The 24,643-nt window shown below is 29.7% G+C and overlaps 4 protein-coding genes and 1 long non-coding RNA gene across 15 annotated transcripts in view; 3 read left to right on the forward strand and 2 right to left on the reverse strand.

Moving 5' to 3' along the window:
* Positions 1-19: 19 nt before the first annotated feature.
* On the forward strand, positions 20-2,524 carry LOC122521052. Its single transcript, XR_006304644.1, has 2 exons — positions 20-2,221; positions 2,487-2,524. It is a non-coding gene; the product is annotated as an uncharacterized LOC122521052 (long non-coding RNA).
* Positions 2,525-2,927: 403 nt separating this feature from the next.
* On the forward strand, positions 2,928-14,200 carry LOC122521046 (serine/threonine-protein kinase ATR-like). 3 transcript variants are annotated; one of them, XM_043641434.1, is made up of 38 exons: positions 2,928-3,227; positions 3,334-3,533; positions 3,750-3,920; positions 4,000-4,157; positions 4,250-4,399; positions 4,528-4,729; positions 4,829-4,968; positions 5,056-5,624; positions 5,761-5,925; positions 6,010-6,510; positions 6,588-6,765; positions 6,846-7,091; positions 7,184-7,300; positions 7,398-7,520; positions 7,630-7,877; positions 7,952-8,170; positions 8,237-8,408; positions 8,489-8,740; positions 8,813-8,973; positions 9,034-9,194; positions 9,287-9,568; positions 9,746-9,891; positions 9,969-10,085; positions 10,173-10,312; positions 10,378-10,611; positions 10,712-10,975; positions 11,060-11,285; positions 11,379-11,563; positions 11,640-11,842; positions 11,928-12,100; positions 12,180-12,323; positions 12,428-12,585; positions 12,664-12,895; positions 12,963-13,101; positions 13,175-13,289; positions 13,380-13,533; positions 13,618-13,854; positions 13,939-14,200. In XM_043641434.1, exons 1-38 carry the CDS (start codon positions 3,181-3,183, stop codon positions 14,119-14,121), a joined length of 7,512 nt encoding a protein of 2,503 aa, XP_043497369.1. In that variant the 5' UTR covers positions 2,928-3,180; the 3' UTR covers positions 14,122-14,200. The 3 variants fall into 3 exon arrangements, with proteins under 3 accessions (XP_043497369.1, XP_043497370.1, XP_043497371.1); XM_043641435.1 differs by lacking the exon at positions 2,928-3,227 and having other exon boundaries at positions 3,462-3,533; positions 3,887-3,920; XM_043641436.1 differs by lacking the exons at positions 2,928-3,227; positions 3,334-3,533; positions 3,750-3,920; positions 4,000-4,157 and having other exon boundaries at positions 4,332-4,399; positions 4,643-4,729.
* Positions 14,201-14,399: 199 nt separating this feature from the next.
* Positions 14,400-16,226, reverse strand: LOC122521051 (odorant receptor 67a-like). Its single transcript, XM_043641451.1, is given in 6 exon segments — positions 14,400-14,869; positions 14,947-15,047; positions 15,118-15,270; positions 15,355-15,538; positions 15,637-15,792; positions 15,887-16,226. Coding segments are annotated over 6 exon segments (1,140 nt in total). The 5' UTR covers positions 16,063-16,226; the 3' UTR covers positions 14,400-14,499.
* A 105-nt stretch (positions 16,227-16,331) lies between these two features.
* On the reverse strand, positions 16,332-22,471 carry LOC122521049 (actin-like protein 6B). 5 transcript variants are annotated; one of them, XM_043641449.1, is made up of 6 exons: positions 22,453-22,471; positions 18,213-18,557; positions 17,790-18,119; positions 17,457-17,708; positions 17,195-17,392; positions 16,332-17,103 (listed from the first exon to the last, which is right to left on the reverse strand). In XM_043641449.1, the coding sequence occupies exons 2-6, from the start codon at positions 18,537-18,539 to the stop codon at positions 16,888-16,890; spliced, it is 1,323 nt and encodes a 440-aa protein (XP_043497384.1). In that variant the 5' UTR covers positions 18,540-18,557; positions 22,453-22,471; the 3' UTR covers positions 16,332-16,887. The 5 variants fall into 5 exon arrangements, with proteins under 5 accessions (XP_043497384.1, XP_043497382.1, XP_043497383.1 ...); XM_043641447.1 differs by lacking the exon at positions 22,453-22,471 and adding an exon at positions 18,796-18,988; XM_043641448.1 differs by lacking the exon at positions 22,453-22,471 and adding an exon at positions 18,796-18,988 and having other exon boundaries at positions 18,213-18,580.
* LOC122521047 (neogenin) overlaps positions 19,347-24,643 on the forward strand; it is a 31,807-nt gene continuing 26,510 nt past the window's right edge. For 2 of the 5 annotated variants that reach the window (XM_043641441.1, XM_043641442.1), the window contains exon 1: positions 19,347-19,750. In XM_043641441.1, the coding sequence (XP_043497376.1) occupies positions 19,696-19,750 (55 nt within the window). In that variant the 5' untranslated portion in view covers positions 19,347-19,695. The remainder of the gene's footprint in view (positions 19,751-24,643) is intronic. The other 3 variants (XM_043641440.1, XM_043641443.1, XM_043641439.1) reach the window with 2 other exon arrangements.

A 24,643-nucleotide genomic window follows, 5' to 3' on the forward strand; every position in this document is an offset into this window, starting at 1 on the left:
AATAAAAGATGTAGAGAAATATCGTACGTATTACGTGGATTTGATGGAACGAGTGAAAGAAATAGAAAGGGGGAAAAGTGACAGAGAAAGAGAAAAAGAGAAAGAAAGAGAGAGAGAGAGAGAAAGATGAGAGAAAGAAAAGAAAAAAAAAATCTATATAGTGTATCTAAGAATTGACAGTTTATAACTTATAGAGAATGAAGAACTATATGAAACGCGCACAGAGAGCACAGTGGCAAAGCAGCCAGGCGTACAACTGAATCTCCTTCGGATTCAGCATCCCGCACGGCTGACGCGCTCTGCGCTCTGGACCGCCACCTCGCCAAGGGGTAGCAGAACGAAGAGACGATGGTAGAAAGGGAGGGAACGATCGGTGAAAAGTGCTACAGAGAGAGAGAGAGAGAGAGAGAGAGAGAGAGAGTGAGAGTGAGAGAGAGGGAAAGAGAGAGGGAGAGATACGTTGTTGATAGGGTGGGAGAGAGATGATAGGAGGTAGTAGAGATAGTAAGAGGCAAATATAGAAACCGAAATGATGACCGAGATGATGACGATGACGATGACGATGATGATGATGATGATGATGATGGTTGAGTAGCATTGTCAATCGTACAGTTCTAAAAATAAGAACAAATGAAAATAAAAATGTAGAAGATTCAGGAATGATTTGAGATGAATGAGAAGCAAGTTGTCTGTGCAACGTTCTTGGTAAGAAGCGAAAAGAAGGAAAAAAGTAAGAGAGAAATGGAAGAAGAAAAAAGGGGATAGTAAGTGGGGAAAAGGGTGGGGGAGGCGGACGGGGGTGGGTGGATTTAAGGAAAAAGAAGAGGATAAGAAGTCCGTGGGGTCGAACTGAGGATTGTTGTATGAGTTTATGTGTATATATGTATATATGTATATATGCATGTGTTGTGTGTATACTTGTGTAAGAGAGAACGAGGGAGGGAGAGTGGCAAATCCACGTGCAGGGGGCAAGCGTATTGATCTGTTCGCGCAAACTCCTGGCTCTTAGCTTTTCTCCGCAACCGGGTCCATATCGTCATACCCGTACCATTCCTCTTTCATCCTCCGAATACACGCGGCGAACTTAAATACACCTCGATAGTTTCGAGTATGGTCATCGTCCTCCTAAGAAAAAGATATATATGAACTAAACCGTCTGATACTTTTCTCAGAATAGGATAGAATAGGATAGGATAGGATAGGGGTAGTATAGATTAAAAGTTTTATTTCAATTCATTTTTTCTAATTTAACTCGTGAGAAATATTATTACTCTTTTTTTTATACTCTGTTACTTTTAATAACGACAAATGGATTGTCATCATATAATTCGTGACAAAGAGAAATTACAATTATTCGTATAAAAAATAATTAAACTATTATCTTTTCGTTTTGCTTTTTTTCGAGAAGAAAATAAGCGCGTACTTTAAATTTGCCCCCCCCCCTTTCTCTCTCTCAGGATGCTTGTAGACACGAGCGAATTTGAAAAAGAAAAAAGAAAGAAAAGAAAGAAAAGAAAATTACGATCTTCCTTTTTTTATACCTCGAATAAAGAATTGTTCGATGTAATCCTAGCGAAATAACGATGGTTCAAAGTTGAGAGCCAATTAAATGCTTAAGGGGCATTGGAAAAAGAAACGATTGTTCGTCATAGAATCGATAAAAAATATATATATCGTGTGAAGGAAAATAGGAGAAGCAAATAGAAGGACAAAGAGGGAAAAAGAAAGAAAAAAGAGGAGAGAGAGAGGGGGATTAAAATCCGCGTACGCGAGGGTAGAAACAAGAGATACGATGATACTGGATGAAAGAATGAAATAGAAGATATGCACAAGAGGACGGATAAAGATTTCAAAGAGAAACGAAGTCTTTTACCGGTCGGTATATGTATTTGTGTTTTTGTGTAGATGTATGTATGTAGAACTCGAGGGTACCTCGAGCACGCGAAAAATAACTCTAGCCTTTTTCTTCCTTCCTTCCTTCCTTCCTTCCTTCTTTTTTTTCTTTATCTATTAGCAAGGAATAGAAGGGAAGTACTATTCATTAAACATTCGTATTTATATTTCACACCAGAGTAGAGGTAGTCTTAATGATAAACTATAGGACGTTGAAATCGAAGGAAAAAGTGCAATTTAAAGAAGCGAGATTAATAGTAGATACTTATTTGTCGAATAATAGAAAAGAAAAAGATAGCTAAAGTGAAAACAATTAAAATTCAATACGGTAAATTGAAATTATAAAATATTTATAAAAGAAATGTATCAAACTATTTTTATAGATCGTCTACTAGTGGTATACCTTTGAGTTAGTTTCTATTCGAAGCAAATATTGTTTCTCTGTTGATTGAACTCCCTACCGGATGTAATAAAAAAATCAGAACACGTACCGTTTAGTTGTAATATAATAATAATTACTATCTCAAAGGGAAACCTGTTTTTTTTTTTTTTTAATAACGATTGATTGATTTGAAAGATTGATTTGATTGTAGGTACTTGTGGTGGGGAAGAGTGCAACAACATAAGAAAAGAAATATTATTTTTATATATTTTTTAATCTATTAAGTGATAATAAATATATGATAATGGAAAAGCTCCTCAGACTTTTAAGAAGTTTGTCGACTAAAAGTTAATGAGTGACCTGAATTTGTCAACATTTAAAAGCTTTCTAAATATGTCAAAGTTTTTATACAGGGTATGTATTCTCTTGATGCTTTTAATAAATTCTTCTTCGTAATTATTAAAGGGGTATAAATTTTGATTAAGATTTAAATGTTGAAAATAAATATTTGAATGAGAAAATTATTGTTTAATTATTGATCGACAAATAAGAAAAAATATATACTGTATATTTATTTCTTTATTCCGTAATTAAAATAATTACCATTATCGTATATATAAATAGATTTTTAAATCTACATTGATGAATTTTTGTAAAGATGTCGCCACTGTACAAAATCGGTTTCAAATAACCGGGAAAAACATGATTAACGAACTAAACTGTTCGATTACATTCTTCCGTGATAAAAGTGAACGAATTTAACGCGATTAAAAGTTATTATTTATATATTTGTATATTGTATTATAATGGAGTTTTTAATAAATGTGTAACCATCAATCGTAATTGTACACAAATTGCGATCCAATTTTATTGTTATTGTGTATAAAAATGAGATATAACCTACGATGGATGAAGATAACAGTCAAATGGTGATTTTAGAAGACAATGATGGGTAATATATATATTTATAATTATTCACAATAATCTTTGTGTTTTGTATAAAGTTTTAAAAATCATACATCTATCTTATTCTTACACTGATGATGATGATTTTCCAGTTCTGGCATTGCAGAACCATTATGGTCATTTATTCATTCTCCAGTGGTTACGGTGTTCGCCGATTATAAAAATGAAATGGCAGAGCCAATGTTACATTCTCTGTTAGAATCTCTGATAAAAAGATCATCGAATTTAAAAATGGTTTTACTTCCATCCAATCCTGATCTTGTTGATGCAAGCTTATTTCAACAATATGACGGTAATTAAACGTTTGCAACATACTTAGGTGGGTTGACAAGTTTTCAGCTTAATATAGAAACAATTCTGTTTTCTGTTAAATTAACTTTCATTCGATGACACATAGTCTGAAAAGTTTTAAAAAATAATAAACTAAAAACTTTTCAAGCCAACCTTGTATATATTATTTATTTGCAATTCATAAGCCATGTATTTGTTATATCATTTTATTATGCAGCATTTGCAGTTTGGCTTTTTGGAGCAATGTTTTATATAGTAGGATATCCATTAAGCGAAAGAACTCTTACTTATAGCATAAATATACAAGCATCTATGCTTACAACATTATCCATACATAATATTGTAACATTTCAGAGGATATGTCCATTTTACGTATCTATGCTTAAAGGTATTTATTAAAAAAATTGTTATTAGATTTATATGATCACATACAATTTTTCTTTTATTTTTATTTATTTTTCCTACAGATATACAAAATTTTATTGCATCTGCTGGGGCCAATGATTCACTAATACTCAATAAATTTATTGTAATTGAAGACATTATACCGAGCTTAAAACTTACACAACATCCAGTAACTGTTAATTTCAATTCTATTGGACTTGTACTGAATTCTATATTACAGGTATTGTAACTCATATTATTTGATCTAATAAGGAAATTAGTTTCTTTATTTAAAAATATTTGTATATGTTTATCTGGATTTCTATTATATAGATTATTATACAATCAGGAACATCTAATTGGAATAATGACGAACTTTGGAATATTCTTTTAAAAATAATAGAAATAGCTAATGTAAGCGTGAAATTAAAGGTCTTAAAACTTTGCGTAAATCTGCTCATTTATGTTGATGAACAAAATCCCGTATGTAATTTAATTATTTAATCATTTAATATTAATGATATATATATATATATATATATATATATATATATAGAGAGAGAGAGAGAAGTCTGTATTATTTTCATCTAAAAATGTTTATTTTTTTTAAGCATATCTCGTTACTTATAAATCATGTTATGGAAATTATAAAAATTATTCCAACATGGTTTGATAATGGAATTATAAATAAAATGACTTTAAATGAATATTTTGAAACATTCGTAGAATTTATTGGTGGATTATTCGTGATTCGAGAAGTTAATACGTTGTGTTTTTTCATCTTGGATTTATTTTTGATGAATATTAATATAAGTGAGTTAATTAATTTCAAATATATATATATACATTTTAAAATATATTGTTGCTTATTATTTTACATTGTTACTTATTTATTATTATCTTTACAATTAGTGTCTTTCATAGAAGATAAAATTCAAAAAAAATTAAGAGAAGAAATATGTGAAAAAATAAGACAATATTTAATTAAAGAGCCAACCATTTGTCGTCATACTGAAGCTAATAAATATATTTCATATTTTCGCTTTTGCCCGGTTAGTAAAACTATCTATAAAATGCAATATATTTTATGAATATAGTACAAATTTTTATATATACATTTATATATATTTTTTTTTTAGGAATTTATTCCAATTTTCATGTCCTATATTTACTTTGAAATTGAAGAATACGCCCATATAAGTAGTCCAATTTCTATATATGATAAAAGTGATGCATGGAAATTATTAATAAATAAAATATCACTTAGCATAAAAAACAAAGTATTTATTGAAACTAAAATACTTTTAGTTAACTCTCTCTTCTTAGAGCACTGGCTTATCAAACAAAAATTGGATGTTATTTTGTATGATAATTATGCCAGTCAATTTTTACAAGAATTACGAAACGAGATTATTAATGATAATGGTACAAATAGAGATTTTATTTTGGAATCTATGTTATATCTAATATTTCATAAGGAATGTAAACAAGATTTTGTTCGAACATTTAGTACATTACCATTTATTGAGAATTTTAAAGAATTGAATGTAAATCAAAGAATTATAAAAATGATAAAATATGTTAATAAGGATACAGCTATAAAAATTATTACGACATTATGTTCATTTGGTAAAGTGGAAAATATATTACAAGTAATATATGAATTTATTGTAAACAAAGATCTTTTATTTGCTGTTACAGGTATAAAGTAAGTATTTCATATATATAATATGTATAATAATATATATAATTATAATATAATATAATATATATAATAAATTTATATATTTCAAATAAAAATATATGATATTGTTTTTGTAATTATGTATTGTAATAATATTTAGGTCCAGTATTGAATTAATAAAACGTAATGACGGAAAATTGGAGGATATTTGTAAATTTGTTTTAGAGCCTGCTTTATTATCAGGCGATCAAGTGATTCAAACCACTTTGGCAAAAATATTAGGTTGCATTGTTTGTACTTTAGCAAATGGCTTCAATTTATTTAGGTAATGATTATGTAATTTAGTTTTTTGATATCATTATAGTATTTTTCTTATATTGCATTATTAAGAGAGATCTTTTTCTTTCAGGGAAATAAAATATTTGATGATTGATCAACCTGCATGTAAATATTGTATTGAAAATTTACAAGATATAGATAAAGATAAATTTTATAAATTGTATTTCATAAAGGAACACGAAGAACAGTTATTGACTCCATATTACCAGTTATTTAAATCAATGTTTTCTGATGTACGTGTCTATATGGCACAAAATTCTATACATTTTGCAAATCATATGAAATCATTTAGCAGCAATGACATAGTAAAACTTTGGTTGCCTTGTATAAATGATAGTAATATTCACGTAAGACAAAACCTTGCCATAATAATAGGCCAAATATTAAATATTCGAATCCAAGAGGCAAAGAAAGCTGGAGCCAAATTTGTAGATGAGATACCACCAGATTTAAAAGAATTTGTAAATTTAGTAATGGATGCCATGATGGAAACATTAATTGAAGCTTTAGAAACTACTGATAGTGATTTACCACTTAATATATTACTTCAAACTGCAAGAAATTTTGGATGGTAATTAAAATAATTTCAATTTAAAATCAATAAATTTTTAACTTTACTTCATTATTTATATATAATTATAATTTTAGCGTTCCATTATACGCAACAGAATGCAAAATTGCATATATATTTCTTCTTACTATACTTCATCATAATTCATCACCTGCAGTCGTGACCACTGCTATCAATGCTTATGAAGAATTGGCTTCTTTCCTTAATATAAAACCAAAGATGCTATACATTAGATACAAAAGAGAGTTTCTCACGGTAATGGAATCGTTAAAACGCAATTTTAATTATAATACATAATAATCTTTGTTACAATATTTCTATAAATATTTTTACAGTTAATGGTGCAACAAGCATTCCTTAATTATTATGATTTTTCTTATAATATCTCAACTTCGTTACATCGTGCTGCTAAATGCATTGGATATACTGGATCACATGAATTAATAAGCAAAGAAGGTCATCATGTGATTTGTTATTTACTGCCTTACATACTTGACATAACAGTAAGAGATGGTTTTTTACCAGACATTGCCGAACTATTGGAAACAAACGAAAAACAAATGTTAATCGAATATTTTCCGGTATGTAAAATATGATATAAATATGCATATATTTTTAAAGAATTTCTTTAATATAAAACTTCTATGTATATATATTGTTATATTCTATTTAGCATATCTGCTCTTATGTATTTTTAAACATACCCTTAAATATTGGATTAGTATGTTTAAAAAATGTATCACTATTGACTGATACCAGCATTCAAGAATTAACAACAAATTCTTTTGTGGTAAGAAATGCTTTTCTAATAATATCAGTACTCTTTTTTCATGAATTTATAATATATTTACATATAATTAATATATTTAATTTTATATCAACAATAGATTATATTTGAAAACTTGATGTTAAATTTTCATAATACGCCTGAAAAAATTATTGGTTTTCTAAAAATATTGTCACAGTTTGACACTATTACAACACCAGATTTGAATTCAAAAGAGAATATTGTAAGTAATTTTCTTTTTATATTATTAAATAATAATTTAATATGATAATTTTTTTTTTATTTCATAGTATATATATATATAGCTTTTATGATTTATTATTTTTTCTTAGAACTCCTATCTGAATCTTAGACTACATGGTATATTAGTGAAATATGACGTCAATCTTAGTTCTAAATCAGATGAATGGACTCAAAAAACTTCATTGGCTTCATTAGCAACATTAATGCGATTTATGGGCGCAGAACATATTACCATATATAGATTTAAAATTTTAGCAACACTACGTGTTTTGTTAGATTTTAAAAGACCTGGCTTTGGACCCTTAATATGTGATGCATGGGATGCCTTTATTCACAAGTATGTTCATGATAATGAACAATTAATTAAAGATCATTATTTACTTTTTCTAATTTAAAATTTTTATTATTTAGTATACCAATGGAAGATCTTGGCCCATTAATACCAACTATATGCATTTTTATGATACCATTATTAGAAAATTATTATGAGAAAGTAAGCAAGATGTTAGAATTCTTACTTCGTAAAAATGATATCACTTCAAATTATATATCGGAATTATTTTTTATTGATGACTTGAAAACTCCGAGTCATATATCAGATATTATTAAGAAACAAATTTTACAAACACAGTGAGTAAAATTATATATTTCTTTGTCTATTTAGAAAAAATAAACAATACTCCTTCTCGATTTCAGATCGAAAGGATTTACTGCAAATCTTCAATTATGGCTGAAACGAATAACTCATGAAACAGATGAAATTCGTATGTTAGCGTTACAACATTTAAAAAAATTTTTAGCAGAACACAGAATAGAACTAAACGAAATGATACTAAGTGATACAGATGTACATTCATCTATTGTTGAGGTATATTAATTTCTAGTTCTACAATATTATAAAGTAAATAAGTAAGCCAAATTATAACATTAAATATTGTACTTGCTAAGCTTTTAGATACTTTACTCGCAGGATGTCAAGAAAAGGATGAAAATATTCGTTTATTATATGGAGAATGTCTTGGAGAATTAGGTGCTATCGAACCAAGTCTTCTTCCCAGAAAAATTATTTCTAGAGAGGACAGTAAATTCATATTTGACATGAATGAAGAATTTGCTTGTGCAATGCTTTCTGAAAATGTTCGTGCTTTTCAAATGCAAAAAAGTACTCAGAATATGGATTGTTTTGCACTTGCTATACAAGTATGTAAATAATTATTTAAAAACGTATACTTATAATAATTCTGAATCCTTTCATTTTCATTATATTTTTAGGAAATATTAAAAGCTTATAATATAAGACCAGAAGGTAAACAAAGTAAATTGTGGAAAAATCTTCCTTCAACAATGCAACAAATAATCTTTCCTTTTCTAACGTCACATTATAGTATAACAGTCAAAGCCGATGTTAGGGCATTTCCTCAACCTATTTACGGGTATGTTTTTATCGGATAAATAACTGTAACTACAATAAATAATTTAAACATTTCTTATAGTTCTGAAGCTGGATCCTGTGTGGAAGAGTGGGCATATAATTGGTTGTGTAGTATATCAAATCATTTGAAAGATAATACTTTATTTCAAATGATGCTTGCTTGTAGACCAGCATTTAAGCGAGATATAAAAACAATAATATTTGCTCTTCCTTATCTTGTGGGTGAGTTATATAATTTTATTTATATATTTCTTAATTTTTATATTATACAATATATATATGTATATATATCATTGCATATATTTTTCCATTAGCCTATGTAGTTGCAAATGCAACAGAAGAACACATACATGATGAATTGAGAAGAGAAATGCTAGCAGTAATTAATGTTAGAGAACAGCCTACTCTTAATCAAGAACTGTTTTTGCATCGACCTCTTCGATCTGAATATAATATAAGAATGAATGAGAAACAAATATCTGATGAAGCTAGACGTATGCGTTGCTCTCAGATTGTATTTTCGGTATTGGATCATTTACAAAGATGGCTTAGAGAACGAAGATTACATCGAGATAATAAATTTAAATTAATACAAAGTAAGAATAATTTTAAATAATAACAGCAAATATACATTTTTGTCTAGGACTTATAAGTTAATAGGACATTGATATTTTCAAAATTTTATATAGTGTAGTTGTTCTGTCAACTCACTATACTTTCCCCTTGTTAATAGATATTAAATTATTTAATATTTTCGTTGAAACAATATATAGCATTCTGCTCGAAATTGGATAATTTGGTAATAGCAGAAGGTTGCTATCGATCACAAGAATTTCATCGTGCTTTGATGTACTTGGAACTACATATGGCTTCTAGTGGTAAAGGATTATCAGAAGTAGCTGAAGGAGACTTACTTTCAGTAAATAAATTATTGTATTTCTTTAAATCAAAAAATTTTAAATAAATAACAATAGCTATTTATGTTTGTTATTATAGAAAATATATGCCAAGCTTGATGAACCGGATGGAGTTTCTGGTATTTTAGTAAGCCAAAATAAAACACCTGCATTAAAACAATTGTTATTGGCACATGAAGTCAGCGGAGACTTACAGGTATAATTAATATTTTTCAAATATATATATATATATAATATATGCATATATGTTTATATGTTGTATAATATTTATTTTAATGTAAAGGATGCAGCTGTATGCTACGAAAGACTTGCGCAAAAAGAAGTTTTCAAATTTAAATATTTGCAAGGTATGATCGAGTGTTACTTGGGTCTTAATCAGCATTTTACAGCTACACATATTGCAGGTGCTTTACTAAGCTACAGGTAATAATATTGAAATTTATATGATGTGATTGTTAGATATATTATATTTTTTCTTATTATAATAGGCCTGAACTGGAACCATTGATAATTGATAATGAACCTTTCTGGAGACTTGCTCAAGGCACTTATGAACACGAATTACAAAGACATAAAAATAAAGATATGAAGAGCATGTTGTTAAGAGATCTTGAGCGAGGCATTAAGTTAGATTTTTCTACAACAAAAAAGAAGTTAGTATCGCTTTTAGAAGTTGCTTCACGTCCAGGAGGATATCAGCAAGCATATTCATATATTATGAAGTAAGTATTTTTAATTTTAATGTAACACGCGCGCGAAATATGATATTTAATATTAATGTTTTATTATTTATTTAATTTCTTCTTTTTTTCTTTTATATAGGTTACATGTACTGAATGAATTCGATAAAGCAACTTCTTTGATGATTACCGATGTTAAACAAGTTCCATTGATATTTGAAGAATGGGATAAACGCGATCAACTTTTAACTACATCGCGTGGAATAGAATTTGTTCTTGGTATGCGTAGAGCCATATTAGATATAGCTCTAGAATTATATAAAAGAAAGGATTTTGAGGAAGACAATCTGCAACTTAAACAAGAAATTGGCAAATTATGGTTGAAAAGTGCAAAAATTGCTAGAAAGTATATTTCATTTGATACGCATGAATATTTATTTTTCGTTTTTATATTGTATTTTTGTAACACATTAAACGTTACTTTGTTTAGAACTGGCTTTCATCAGCAATCATACATGCATCTTTTATCTGCTACTGATTTTTGCCCTCCTCAAGAAGTAGCAATAGAACAGGCTCAATTATATTGGATAAAAGGAAATCGGGAACACGCTTTTACAACTTTGAAACATTGTTTCACACATCACTTCAAACCAGTTGCTGTTTATAAACAAATGCCATTAGACGAATGCATTGAAGAAAGAAAACAATGCGCTAAGGTTTTTACATCATAAACAAAAATTATTAATATTAATTATTAAATCAAATATTATATCTCATTATTTTGTATAATGATATATTATTCTTTTTAGGCAAAACTTCTCTTTGCTCGATATAATGATCAAACGCTTAATGTGGATACAGATATTAGCATTGCTAATTATAAGGAAGCTATTGAAGTATGGAGAGCATGGGAGAAAAGTTTACTTGCTTGTGCTCAATATTACGACTCCGTTGTTAATAGGATATCTGATGATGAAAGAGACGTAAAAGGACGGTAAGATAAAATAATAATCATAATATAATATTATCTTATGTAGGATATCGATGATTATCAAATGTAATTGTTTTAGAGATTTACAAGTTCATATGATGAATTATTATGGCAAATCACTTATGTATGGTTGCAAATACATTCATCAGTCAATGCCTAGAATGTTAACTATTTGGTTAGATTTTGCTTCACGTTTATCTGCAACTCGTGGTAGCCACCATGGAGAACTTGATTATATTTCATTACGTCAAGATAGTTTAGTAAAAATGACTAAAATTATGGGTAATTATAATAATTAATAATAAGAAAAATAGTAACGTTAAGATAATGTAATATGTTAATCTGTTTGAATTTATTTATTTTCTAGATGTGTATTCAGAAAGATTACCATTATTTATGTGGCTTACAGCATTTAGTCAACTTGTTTCTAGAATTTGTCATCCTTCTAAAGAAGTACATCAAACACTTTGTACACTTTTGGTTAAATTAATCGTCGCGTTTCCACAACATAGCTTGTGGATGATGGCTTCAGTTATTAATGTAATTACATAATAGTTATCATTAATATTTTCCAAAATCACTAATTGTTATATTAAAATTGTATTATTTTTTACAACAGTCTTCAGTTCCTATACGACACAGAAGATGTCAAGAAATTTTAAATCATTCCAAATTAAAAACGACAGAAATGATTAAACTTATCAAGGATTTTAATAATCTTTGGGAAAGATTAATCGAGTTATCTAATAAACATATAAATGATGTAAGTTTCGAATATTGGAATATATATCTAGTTAGATATCTAGTAATAATAATAATAACAATAATAATAATAATAATAATAAAATATCATTTATTTTTTAATAGCGAGTACAAAACGTAACCGTTAGTCAATTATCACGAAATTTACCACGATTGTTCTTAAATCCGAATTTTAGTAAAATTATGATCCCAGCAACGAAATTTCGACAACTTAATCTACCTTCCAAAAATGCTTGTTTAGATAATTACAACCCATTTTCTTCGTAAGTATTTGCAATGTACTTGAATAATACATAAAAGAAGAATGATCACTTATACTTTTTATATTTATATGGACATAGAAATTTCGCCCATATAGTGGGAATAGAAGATGATGTAGTCGTTATGAAATCTCTTCAAAAACCACGACGTATCGGATTGAAAGGATCGGATGGTAATAAATACCTTTTTATGTGCAAACCGAAAGACGATTTAAGAATAGATTTTAGATTGATGGAATTTAATGGTATTGTTAATAAGTATCTTCAAAAAAATCCGGAATCACGACAAAGAAGACTTTATATAAGAACTTATGTAAGTATGATGTACCATTTCGTAATAGTACATAATAATTATTTATGAATTTCATTATTATTAACAGAGTGTTGTACCGCTTAATGAAGAATGTGGTCTTATTGAATGGGTACCCAATTTAGTTGGACTTCGACCTATCCTTATGAGTACTTACGAAGAGATGGGTATAGCTATGCAGATGAAAGAATTAAAGCAAATATTATGTTGTAAGTAATTGAAAGTTAATGTTTATCGTAATGTTATACATTTGTATTAATTATTTTCTTTTTTTCTCGTTAGCTTTAAATGATCCATTGGCAAAGAAGAAAGAAGTATTTCTCAACAAATTACTTCCACGTCATCCTCCTGTTCTCAGTGAATGGTTTCGTCTTACATTTCCTGATCCTTATGGATGGTAGAGTGCATTTATTTTTTTTTTATACTTTGCTCAATTTCATTACAATTCTTTTTATAGTTAATGCTTGAAATTGGATTTTGTTTGTAGGTATGAAGCTCGTACTGCATATATTAGAACCACTGCTGTTATGTCGATGGTAGGATATATACTTGGACTTGGAGATCGTCATGGAGAAAACATATTATTTGATTCTAAATGCGGTGATTGTGTTCACGTTGATTTTAATTGTTTATTTAATCGGGTAAATAATTGTATCATAAGTATAACATACACATCTATTTTCTTTCGATAGATTTTGTTGAAGATACATTTTTTATCTTTTTAGGGTGAATATTTAGATTGGGCAGAAAGAGTACCTTTTCGCTTAACACATAATATGATCGATGCTATGGGTCCGTTAGGAGTAGAAGGTCCATTTAGAATAGCATGCCAGACAACTATGAGTGTTTTAAGAGAACAATCAAGTACATTATTAAGTGTTCTTACTCCATTTGTATATGATCCATTAGTTAGCTGGAACAAGAATCAAACTGGAGCAACTGGAGAAAAACCTAATGAAAAGGTATGACGATTGTATTATTAAAATTCTTTCTTTTTAATATTACTAATTATTAAAAAAGCAAATAATTAATTTTCCCTTTTTTAGGCGGTAGAAAGTATAAAAAATATTAATCGGCGTTTAAAAGGTTTAGTTCGTTCTCAAGGAAAAAAATTAGAAAATATTGCTTTAAATCTTAGTGTTTCAGGACAAGTTAATCAATTAATCTTAGATGCTACGAATATAGATAATCTATGCCAAATGTATTTTGGTTGGGGAGCTTTCATGTAAAATTTACAGTACCTGCAGGTTATTATAAACAAGAGTTTTTATACATTATTTTCCTATGTGTTAAAATTCTTAAGAAACATAAAATATGAGAAAGAAGTATTCAAAATCTGTAAATTATGTAAAAATTCATTAGATGGTTAAAACTGGATAATGTTTTATGCATTTACAATTAATATATATATATATAAGATCACTAAAAAGATATTTAGAAAATAGTACCGCATTAAAGTTTTCCAAATGCATTACATAGATTTTGCCAGCAGTTATATAACATGGTTTTTGACTGCGTAATATCATCATACATATTTCATATTTTATTGGTATAGATATCTGATACCACTTTATGGAGTATATAGTTTTGCTAACCATAGAACTCTGTTATATGATATAATTACATTTGTTACAATAATATATATTTATATATTTTTGTAAATTTGTTTTTATTACCTCATAAATCAGCTGATCTCCGGGAAAACAAAATAATAGTAGTTGAGATAGTGCCATGATTAAATAGGAAAAGTATTTCATTAATTTAGTACTATCTGTTAAACCACTCTACAAATATATCATAATTGTAATGCGTCTATATTCAAATATTGGTACATGTAAATTTTATATACATAATACATGAAGTTTTTTAATACTTACAATACTGACTTGTACACCTACTAGACAGATTATTAGACTACTAGATATAGTTTGCAAAAGCAACATTAAACTAAAATTGTTCTCCATTATTTCGCAAAATCTGCAATATTGTATTTTTAAAATAATTTATATTGTGATCGTTTATGCATGTAGAAACTTATATAAAATGTTAATTACCGAAGAATTATATGATGATATTTAATATTTTGTATTAATTGATATTTTATACGTTTTATTATTCTTTCCGATCTTTTTTCCTGATATCGAAGTTGATAAGCCTAAAATAATGATGATTTGTATAAACTGAATTTTTGGAAAATTTGCAGCATAAAATAATATACTATATACCATGTTACAACTTTTATTCAAATTGTTTAGATTCTTTTGCAATATTACAAAATGACCGCACGTGTGAATTATAGCTGTAGCTATCAAAGTATCTGTTGCCAGTACAAGAAGACCACAAATAACAGTTGCAATTAGCTGAGAGGTGTAAATAATCTGTTAATATGATCAAAAATATCATTTATTAGATTTGTCTGTAATTTTGAATATTGTTATTTTGTCTTAATTTATCAAATTTACCTCATAGAGAGGAAATTCATAAAAGGAATCAGGATATGATGCCATAAAAGGGAAATTGTTGGAATCATTGCTAAGTATTCCTTTATATTTTAAAATGAATATATCGATCAATGGCAACGTGAAAAATATTAGTAAGGCATTAAATATCAAAAACAAATATCCCTTTGTAATATTTTTAGCTCGCCTGCAGAAGTTTAATATAAATTTAATTATCATTTTTATTTTCCATTTTTATTTTCCAGTAGTATTTTTAATCTATTATAATTATGCCTATTTACTTACATAGCATATTTTTCTAAATTTCTATAAGATGTATTATTTATTGCATATTCCCAAAATTCCGTTAATAAAAAATGAATAAGAATTTCCACATTAGTACTATTTATAGTACATACCAATGCTTTTGATATACCAAGTAATATCATAAGTAACACTGAACTTTAAAACAATGATATTAATTTTTATTTGAACAACATTCTTTTTATATTTGTTCAAATTTTAATATTAATTTGAATTAGCTTTTTATACAGACCTGACTTCTAAAACTATATTTATATCATTCCAATCCTGGTAAATTTGTATTAATTGTGGTATACCGATAAGAAACATGCACAATACACAAAAAAGACTTCGCACTTTATTTGTTGGATAAAGTCCAACAAATTGTAAAACTTTTTTATTTATAAATACATAATGTTCAATATCCATTAGATGAAAAAATAAAAGGATATTTTGCTCTCTAAATTATTTTATAAACCACTTGATAAAAAGCTTAATGTTAGATACTTTATATACACGAAGTATTGTTATAAGTTTTTATTCTAGAAATATAATTCTGCAGAATATGCAAAATAAGACAAATGGAAGGATCTACTTTTATGTGTGATTATTTATAATACTTTATCATTAGTTATGAATAAAATATTTGACATATACACCCTCTAATAGGAGTTATTAAGAAAATATACTGAAAGAAATGCTCTGATAATTATTTCATATTTATTTCAAGAATGTTTTCCAACGTATATTCTAACAAGTCAGTAAATTAATAAATCAATACGAGAAAATTTTAGATAAAAAATGCTAAGAATGATTAATGACTTCCTAGTATCTAAAACCACTTTAAAATACCATGTTTTTTTAATATCATTTTCCACGTCTGCCTACTACTTATGGATATACGCAAGGAAAAAAAATAATTATACACTATTTTATAATGAAAAATTGAGTTTGATCGAGATAAAGACTCTTTCACAGAAGCTAAAAACTGTAGAGTAGAAAACAATATTTAATTGTACATCTTCGACCATAAAGCCAGGTGTTTATAAAAATTGTAATTTATTTTTTTTTGTTTTAGTATACATCAAAATTTATAAAATTCTCACACATGCATCGTATGATTTTAGCAAATGAAAGAGAACATTCTAATTTTTTAGTTTTTCCATTTTCAACCAATGGTTAGAATTAATTGTGCAAAACGTATTGTACAAATACAACTTTAGGAAAATGTGAGTAATTACATGTAATACAAATTTAAGGACATTTCCTTTCCACTTGATTTTTACCACTTTCTTCATATTCTTGACTGGATATCCACATTTGTTGAAAAGTACCTATCGAAGCTAATATTGAACCTCCGATCCATGCTCCAAATCTTCGTTCCGCACAACCATTTGCACTTATTAATTTCAGTCTCATACTAGATGGTATTCTCATAGATAAATCTCTGTTAAGACGTTCCGGGAAACCCTAAATGAACCAAAATTCACGTTAAATTATGCAAAGAATTATTTTCCTAATAATATATTAGTAATCTATTAATAAAGACAGTTTTTTTTACCTGTATAAATGAGTTACCACCAGTAACAACTACGCTACCATAAAGAGCTGGTCTAACATCTACATCGCACATACCAACACTAGTTGTAACAATGTGACCTACACCTAACATGGTATTACCAACTAATCCACCACGCATTTGAACCATACTAGGATCAAATAATGCTTCTGGTATGCGAAATCGTTCGCTTCCAAAATCCTAAAATATCGCATAATTCATTATAATTGTTTTAATAATGAGTCATTTCATTTCAAATAATTACCTGATGATAACCGGTAGGAAATTCATATTGAACAGAGGGTATCGTAGAAACTATTTTTTCGTCATATGGTGTTTCTGAAACTTGCAATACAGTAGCTTGAAAATCTTGAATAAGTTTCTTTACCATATAGTTATGCCAGCTCTTAGTAACTTCAGGTAAGCCCTTCTTTTTCACCCATCGTGGTTTATCATGATCTTTAACAACTTCTTTACTACCCACCATATAAGAGGGAGATAAATCAATTTCATTGTCCTATTTTCATTTAAGGAGAAAGAATAGTTACTTCTTAATCATAATTAATAATATTAAGAAGGAATAAAAAAATGTTTATACCTGTAAAAATTGTCTACATTGCATACTTATATAATCTCCACCAAGCGGAGACTTTACAATAGCTTGCGTTAATACAAAGCCATCTTGAACAGGCACAGCAGAAGTATGAGTGGCACCACTATCAACGACAATACCAGTTGCTCTACCATTAGCAAATGCAGCTAGTACAGCATTTTTAACAAGAAAATATGCTGGTACATTATATTTCTCAAACATTAATTCTGTTAATTTTTCTCTTTTACTGCGTATATTCCATGGGGATTCAGAAAATAATACCGGATGATATTCTGCATCCGATTGAATAACTTTAGAGTATGTATAATCTAACACCTAATAATAACAAATAATTGACTTATTTAATTGTATAATTTCATATGCGTATGAAATATAAGTATACAATATAAAACATGAAGGCAATATTACTTTTTCGAAATGATCCCAATCTTCAATCATACCCTCTTTCATATAGCTCATAACTTCCGTGTCTTTACGTGGGACATGAAGAATTGTTGTGTCAATATAATACTTGTTCCCTGATTGAGTAATATTACTATCTGGTTTTTTATCATCTATGTCCATTGGTTCGGCTTTGGTAGCTGTACTATTTGCATCATCTCTTACACCTACGACTGCTGGTATTTCAGCCTTTGGTGTATCCTCTTGAGCATATCCAACTCGCAAGGAATGATGTCCCAAGTCAAATACCAAAGCTCCGATTTCATCTCCTCCATATAACATTCCTCCAGACATTTTGGTAGGTTATGGTATCTTCAATAAAATTATTAATCCCACTGAATTATCGATATTTCATTAAAAACAGAATTATTCTAAACCAGTTGGTACAATGTACAGTTATTTTATATATACTTCGTTACAGCAAACAACAATAAAGTTTATGAAGAATTTTATACAGAAACATTTTATAACAGTGCTTAATCAGTATAGCATATACAACTTTAAAATAAATATACCATCGTTAAATATGCACAAGAAATATACGACTTACCGTATATTTCTTTAAAAAAATTAAATCAAACGATACGATAACAAAAACTTTTATTTAACTTTTCTTTTTTGACGCATTAAACATAACCTATGATTACTATAAGACGCTTCAGCCATGAAGGTCTTATACATTTAAACCAATTTGAATGCAACTCAATGGCCATCTACCCATCTCAATGATATTAATATAAGATATATGATATATTGCATTAATTAATTTGTTCGTTTATTGATATTGAACAAATTAATATATTTTTCTTATTAATAAATCTCTAAATTATGATCGTAAGAAAACGTTTTCTTAAACTTATTGTATTTTAATATTACAGGAATATAAATCTCGGCGATAAATTTCCGAGTAAATGTATTTTATGTAAATATATTGGAGACTTATTAATGAGAAAAATGTTATTAAAAACATTTAAATAAAATGATAATTTGTTTAAAAGAAAATATTGTTCGTCGAAAGGACTGAAAGAAAAATTCAAATTTAATCGCGCGCATCGAATGCGCGCGCATCTTTCCTAGCGTGCCGGCGTGTGGCGCTTCGATCGCGTTCGTCCCACAAAATGGCGTCGCTGGGTCAGATCGTCCGTGGACTCGAGACAATGCGGAGGTGTATAGACGTTCGTTAGCCATGTTCCGTCGTGATTGTGCTAGAAGCGGATCGTTCGTTTTACGACAATGGTGAGGTTTAATAATATCGCGAGATTCGTGACTTCGACACGCGTTGGACGATGAGTCCATTCGTTTTAAAGAGAAATGTGTATCGAAATCGACAGGACGGGGCAATCGTGTGAATGTGGAGAGATCGCGTGAAGGAAAATACAACGGGGTGGAAGAGAGAGAAGAGGAGGAGAGATTTTACACGCGTCGGAGTCTGTGACACCCGCCGTGCCCGATGGAGCCGCATACATTCACCGTCCCCTTGGCTTTGTTGACATTTGTCTTACCTGGTAAATAATTAAATATATATTTTTTATTTTTAACTATTATTTATTTTAACCGTAATTAAATCGTTATTTCCATGTTGTACATTTATCGAAAACATTATATATATATCATATATTGTTGATTCGTTTGATGCCACTGTGTATGCATTCGTTTTCTTTCTTTCTTTCTATTTTTATTGTTTCTTTTTCTTTCCCTCGTTTCGATCGTGTCAGATAGGTCTTTCGATGCGAAAAGGAAGACGAGAAAAGGCGTCTTGCTAAGAGTGTAAGGTTTGACATACGCTATACACACACATATGTATATATATGTGTGTGTACGTGTATGTACACAAAATGAGAAGCAGGTATCGAATTCAATAGGGAAATAAAAGAGGCTTCGATAGAATTTCATCGTTGATCGTAAAATTCAATCGAAGGAAGCAACACTTTGCATCACGAATTTCCCTATTTCTTTCTCTCTTTCTCTTTTAACCTTCCAACCCTCTCTTTTTATACTAGCTTTCTCTGTTTGCGATAGTCTCGACGCAGTGGTAGACAAATATTTACGATGCCGTTCTGCGATTTTCTGTTTACTAATCTCTTAACGAGGGAGATTACGGTTCGCGGAGGAGGATGCTTAACTACCCCTACTTTGGTGACTTGGCGAGTGTCGCGAATCGACTGTGTTTATTTTTTCGCCCACGAATAGTAGAAACTACAGAAGACTCCATTTGCGGTTTCCTCGTTTTCATTCGGAAAAAGGAAGAAGAAGAAGAAGAAGAAAAAGCTATATATGTGTAAAAGATCGTATCTTCAATAAAATATCGAAATGACACTCGTCGGTGGTGGTCGTTAGAAAATAGTATAATATACGCATAGTTTCCTCTTGAAACGTTTCTTGATTACCTAGGTTCTTTGTTGCGTTCGCGTAGGACGTGATCGAAAGAGCAAACCACTCTTCCTTCAACCGAAGGTCGTAGTTACTTGAGAGAAATCTTAAGTTTTTAAGTGGCATTTATAACGAAGTGTATATATATATATATGTATTTGTATGTATGTATGTATGTATGTATATGTAGTACGTACAACGGTATAATACTTCACCGGTCTTCTACTCTATTACATATACTTAATTTCGATCATTCTATCGTCAAAAGAAGAGTCATTATATTCGTTTTATCTTCTTTTCAAATTACATTAAACTTTTTATACGAACCCGATGAATTAACTTGTAATATTATATTAACACACGCATAACTTGTTATTAGCTTATTCGAATCTTTATGTAACATTAAATGCGTCCGCGCTTCTATTTTCATTCGTTATTTTCATATACACATTCTTCTTGATAAGGCGTGAATGGGAAGCTTTACGTATAACAAACTTTTTTTTCTCTCTCTTTCTCTTTCATCCTATAATCATTTATAACGAATAAAACGAAGAAGAAACGATACGTTATTTCATAATCGATATGATAACAATAAATATTACGAAACGATATTTCTTTCTCCGATTGCAATGCGTACACCACGTATAAAACCGAGAACGCATGCGTCTTCTCTGTTCATGTGCATTCTCGTCGACATTGTTGTTGTTGTTGTTGTTGTTTAAAAAGAGTAAGATAAAGATCGTTGATTCAATTGTGGTTTCGTTTGGATGAAAGGACGAGTACGAGTTGAGAGACACTGCACATAAGCTCTGGCTATTATTGATGCAGAAAGAGAAAGAGAGAGAGTGAGAGAGAGAGAGAGGTTACGTGGTGACGACGAGGGGTTGAGTCAGGGTGTGTTTCCAATTGGTGGGATGCAGGGTCTGGGATATATACAACGCGTCATCTCTCGCGGCACAGCATCCCTACGTTTCTTCTTCCCGCTCGAATAAACGAAGGCAGTGCAGTGGCCCCGATAAAAGCGCTCATAAATTGACGGAACTTCGGCGGGGTGGGGGTGGGGCCATTGTGCTCTCATAAACCGCGTGCGCCGGTGTCTTCCAGCCATCTCTTTCTCTTCTTCTTTTCTTCTCTTTCTCTCTCTTTCTCTCTCTCTCTCTCTTTTCCTCGTGCTACTCGTATTAAAGATTCATTAAAGACAGTTACAGGAGGGGCAGGACGCGATTGAGTGACGGGGTGAAGGGAAGTACAAGAAAGGAAGGGGGATATATATATATATGTATATAGGGTGGCCTAAATAAAGTATTACGAAGATATTGTTTATCAGATCTATCGAAGAGATATCTACTAGAAATTCATTATATATCATTTTATCTTACCTAGGATGGAATTAAGCGTTAGATCGAGAGATTGAACAAAAATTCGTATCGTTATCTACTCTAACGGTTTCGAATGAAATCCTACTTCACATCCCACAGTAACTCTTGATTTACGGTCTTGTTTCACCTTTTTTTTTTTCTTTTTTTTTTAGATACAAAATCATTGCTACCGATTTTAATTAATGTACGATCAAATCTAACGAATACAAATGTACAATCGAATTACGAAAATATATATAATCAAAAATGATTTTCTTTTTTTTTTTTATTAAATATTTCTTTTTTATTAGATTGTTGAAACATTAAGAAATAATAACGAAACACCACCGTTCGCAACCGTTACAATATCATTAAAAAAAAAGTTACTGATTAGAATTAATAGCTTTAATGATTATTAAATAGCAATGATTATCGACTCACCCTGTAGAAAGAAAGAAAAAAAAAAAGATGTAGCTCACCGTTTTCTCGACGAAGAAAACGATGCGACGACAAGTAGAATTCCGTTAGTCTCCTCTCTCTCTCTCTCTCTCTTACTCTCTTTCTTTTCCTTTTTCTCTTTCTCTTTTTCTCGTCGTCCTGCTCATCGTTTTGCGCTTTTATCGTCGATATATAAATGGGAAAGGATATCTGTGGCACCTTAGCGACAACGACGTTTCTTCTTCCATGCTTTTCTTCTTCTTCTTCTACTATTTTCAAGATATCACGCTTTTACGTCCGATAATCTTTCGACGAGAAAGAGTTAGAAAAGGATAACAGTTAACGTTCCTTCTATCTTATTTTACACCCTGATTTTTTACATATAATATATTATATTTGATTATATATATATACATGTATACATAAGTATATTATATGTATAAGTAAATACTAACGTAAGAGAAACGATTTACCAACAACTCAACCGGACTTGAGTTGCTTCAAAACATTGATTACTGCACCAAACGACTCTTAATAGTTTGTTCCTATAACTTCCTTCCCCCTTTTCCCTTCCTTCTCCTTTTCCTCTTTATCATCATCTAGTCATCTCCGTTGTCCTTGTCATCTTCGTCGTAGTCGTAGTCGTACTCGTTCGTTGATTGTCGCATTAAACTCGTTCACGAACTCGTTATCGAATATAATGTATATGTACATACATATATACATATAATACATATAATACATACATATATGACCGTAAGAACGCCATTCTACGAATACTAAGATTTACATTTTCTTTATCACGTTTTTATTATCGGTCAGTGATATTCGATTACAATTTGATTCTTCGGAATATCGATTTTATACGAGATAAAAACTTTTTCGATATTTTTCTTCTTTGTCCTTTTTTTTTCTCTTTTTACATTTGTTTAAAAAAGAAATAAAAAAAACTCGATCTTCCGAATCGATTCGACTCATCGTTATTCGACTCATCGTTATTGGATTGAAAACAAAAAAGAATACCAATTTTCTCGTCTCGATTTTGAAATGAAATCTTTTTTTTACTGCGTATATAGAGCATTCCCATTTCTCTTCTGTATTTCACTCTTTTTCTCTGGGGTGGTTCTTTTTCTTTCTTTTTTTTTAAAAGGATGAACCAAACAAAGTCACATTGAGTCAAGATTTCCATAAGCTTATAATTAGTGAATAAACTTTCGCGATATTTCCATTAAATCACAAAAACCGCGACTACCTTTCTTTTGCCTTATTTCCAGGAGAAAAATAGTAATTATTCGGGTTCTTTTGTTTTTCATACGCTTGGCGGTAATATTCGAATAGAATCAACGGGAAGGAAATGCGAAAAAAGTTTTCCATTTCGATGACTGCGTTCCTTCCTTTAACAGATAATATATATATAGAAAAAGAAAGAAAAGAGGGAAACGACCAAGTTTTGTTATGGCTTCCTGTTCTTTCTCGATACCGAAACGGTTCAATGGCCTGATATTTTGTGATAGTTGAACACAAAGACAAAAGCCAACCCTGCAATCGTTCTATATACATGTTCTCTCTCTCTCAAGTACTTATGTTAGTTTAATGCATTCACTGTTAAAGAACACCAAAAACCTTTTGGAGAACTTTTATCGAACAATTCTGCTCGGTTTATAAAAACGTTCGTGTATATATATATATACACGTTAACGTTTTTTTCCTCAACCCTCCCCCCCCTCTCTTTCTATGTGTTTTATTTTTTTTTTTATTATTTTTATTTGATTTTATTTTTATTTCTGCAGCTCCTCTTCTAACTCCGCGGTATTCGGGATTGGTGGTTCTCTTTGAAAAACTAGAAGAGCACGTTTTGCTGAATAATACTGTATTCAGCGGCGTGGAATGAGAAAGGACGAAAGAGAGAAAGAGAGAAAGAGATATGAGTTAGGCCGGGTGCATATAAAGAAGAGGAGATCACGATTCTTCTTATTCTTCTGGCGAATGGATAAAAGAGGAGCGAGGATTTTAAGATGAACAAAAAAAAAAAAATCTAACCACTGTTGGAACCAAAACGTGACATTTGGACTCTCTGCGCGATATATAGTGGATTTATTTGAAGAAATTTTTTTTTTCTTTTTTTTTTCGTAAATATTATAATAGATATATAAAAATAAACGTGTGTGAGGGACAAAACTTGTAAAATTTTTGTCTTAGCAATATCCACCTTCGAAAGAGATATTTATTAAT

The sequence above is a fragment of the Polistes fuscatus genome, unplaced genomic scaffold, assembly GCF_010416935.1.
Source record: "Polistes fuscatus isolate 324 unplaced genomic scaffold, CU_Pfus_HIC Scaffold4, whole genome shotgun sequence".
Classification (NCBI taxonomy): domain Eukaryota; kingdom Metazoa; phylum Arthropoda; class Insecta; order Hymenoptera; family Vespidae; genus Polistes; species Polistes fuscatus.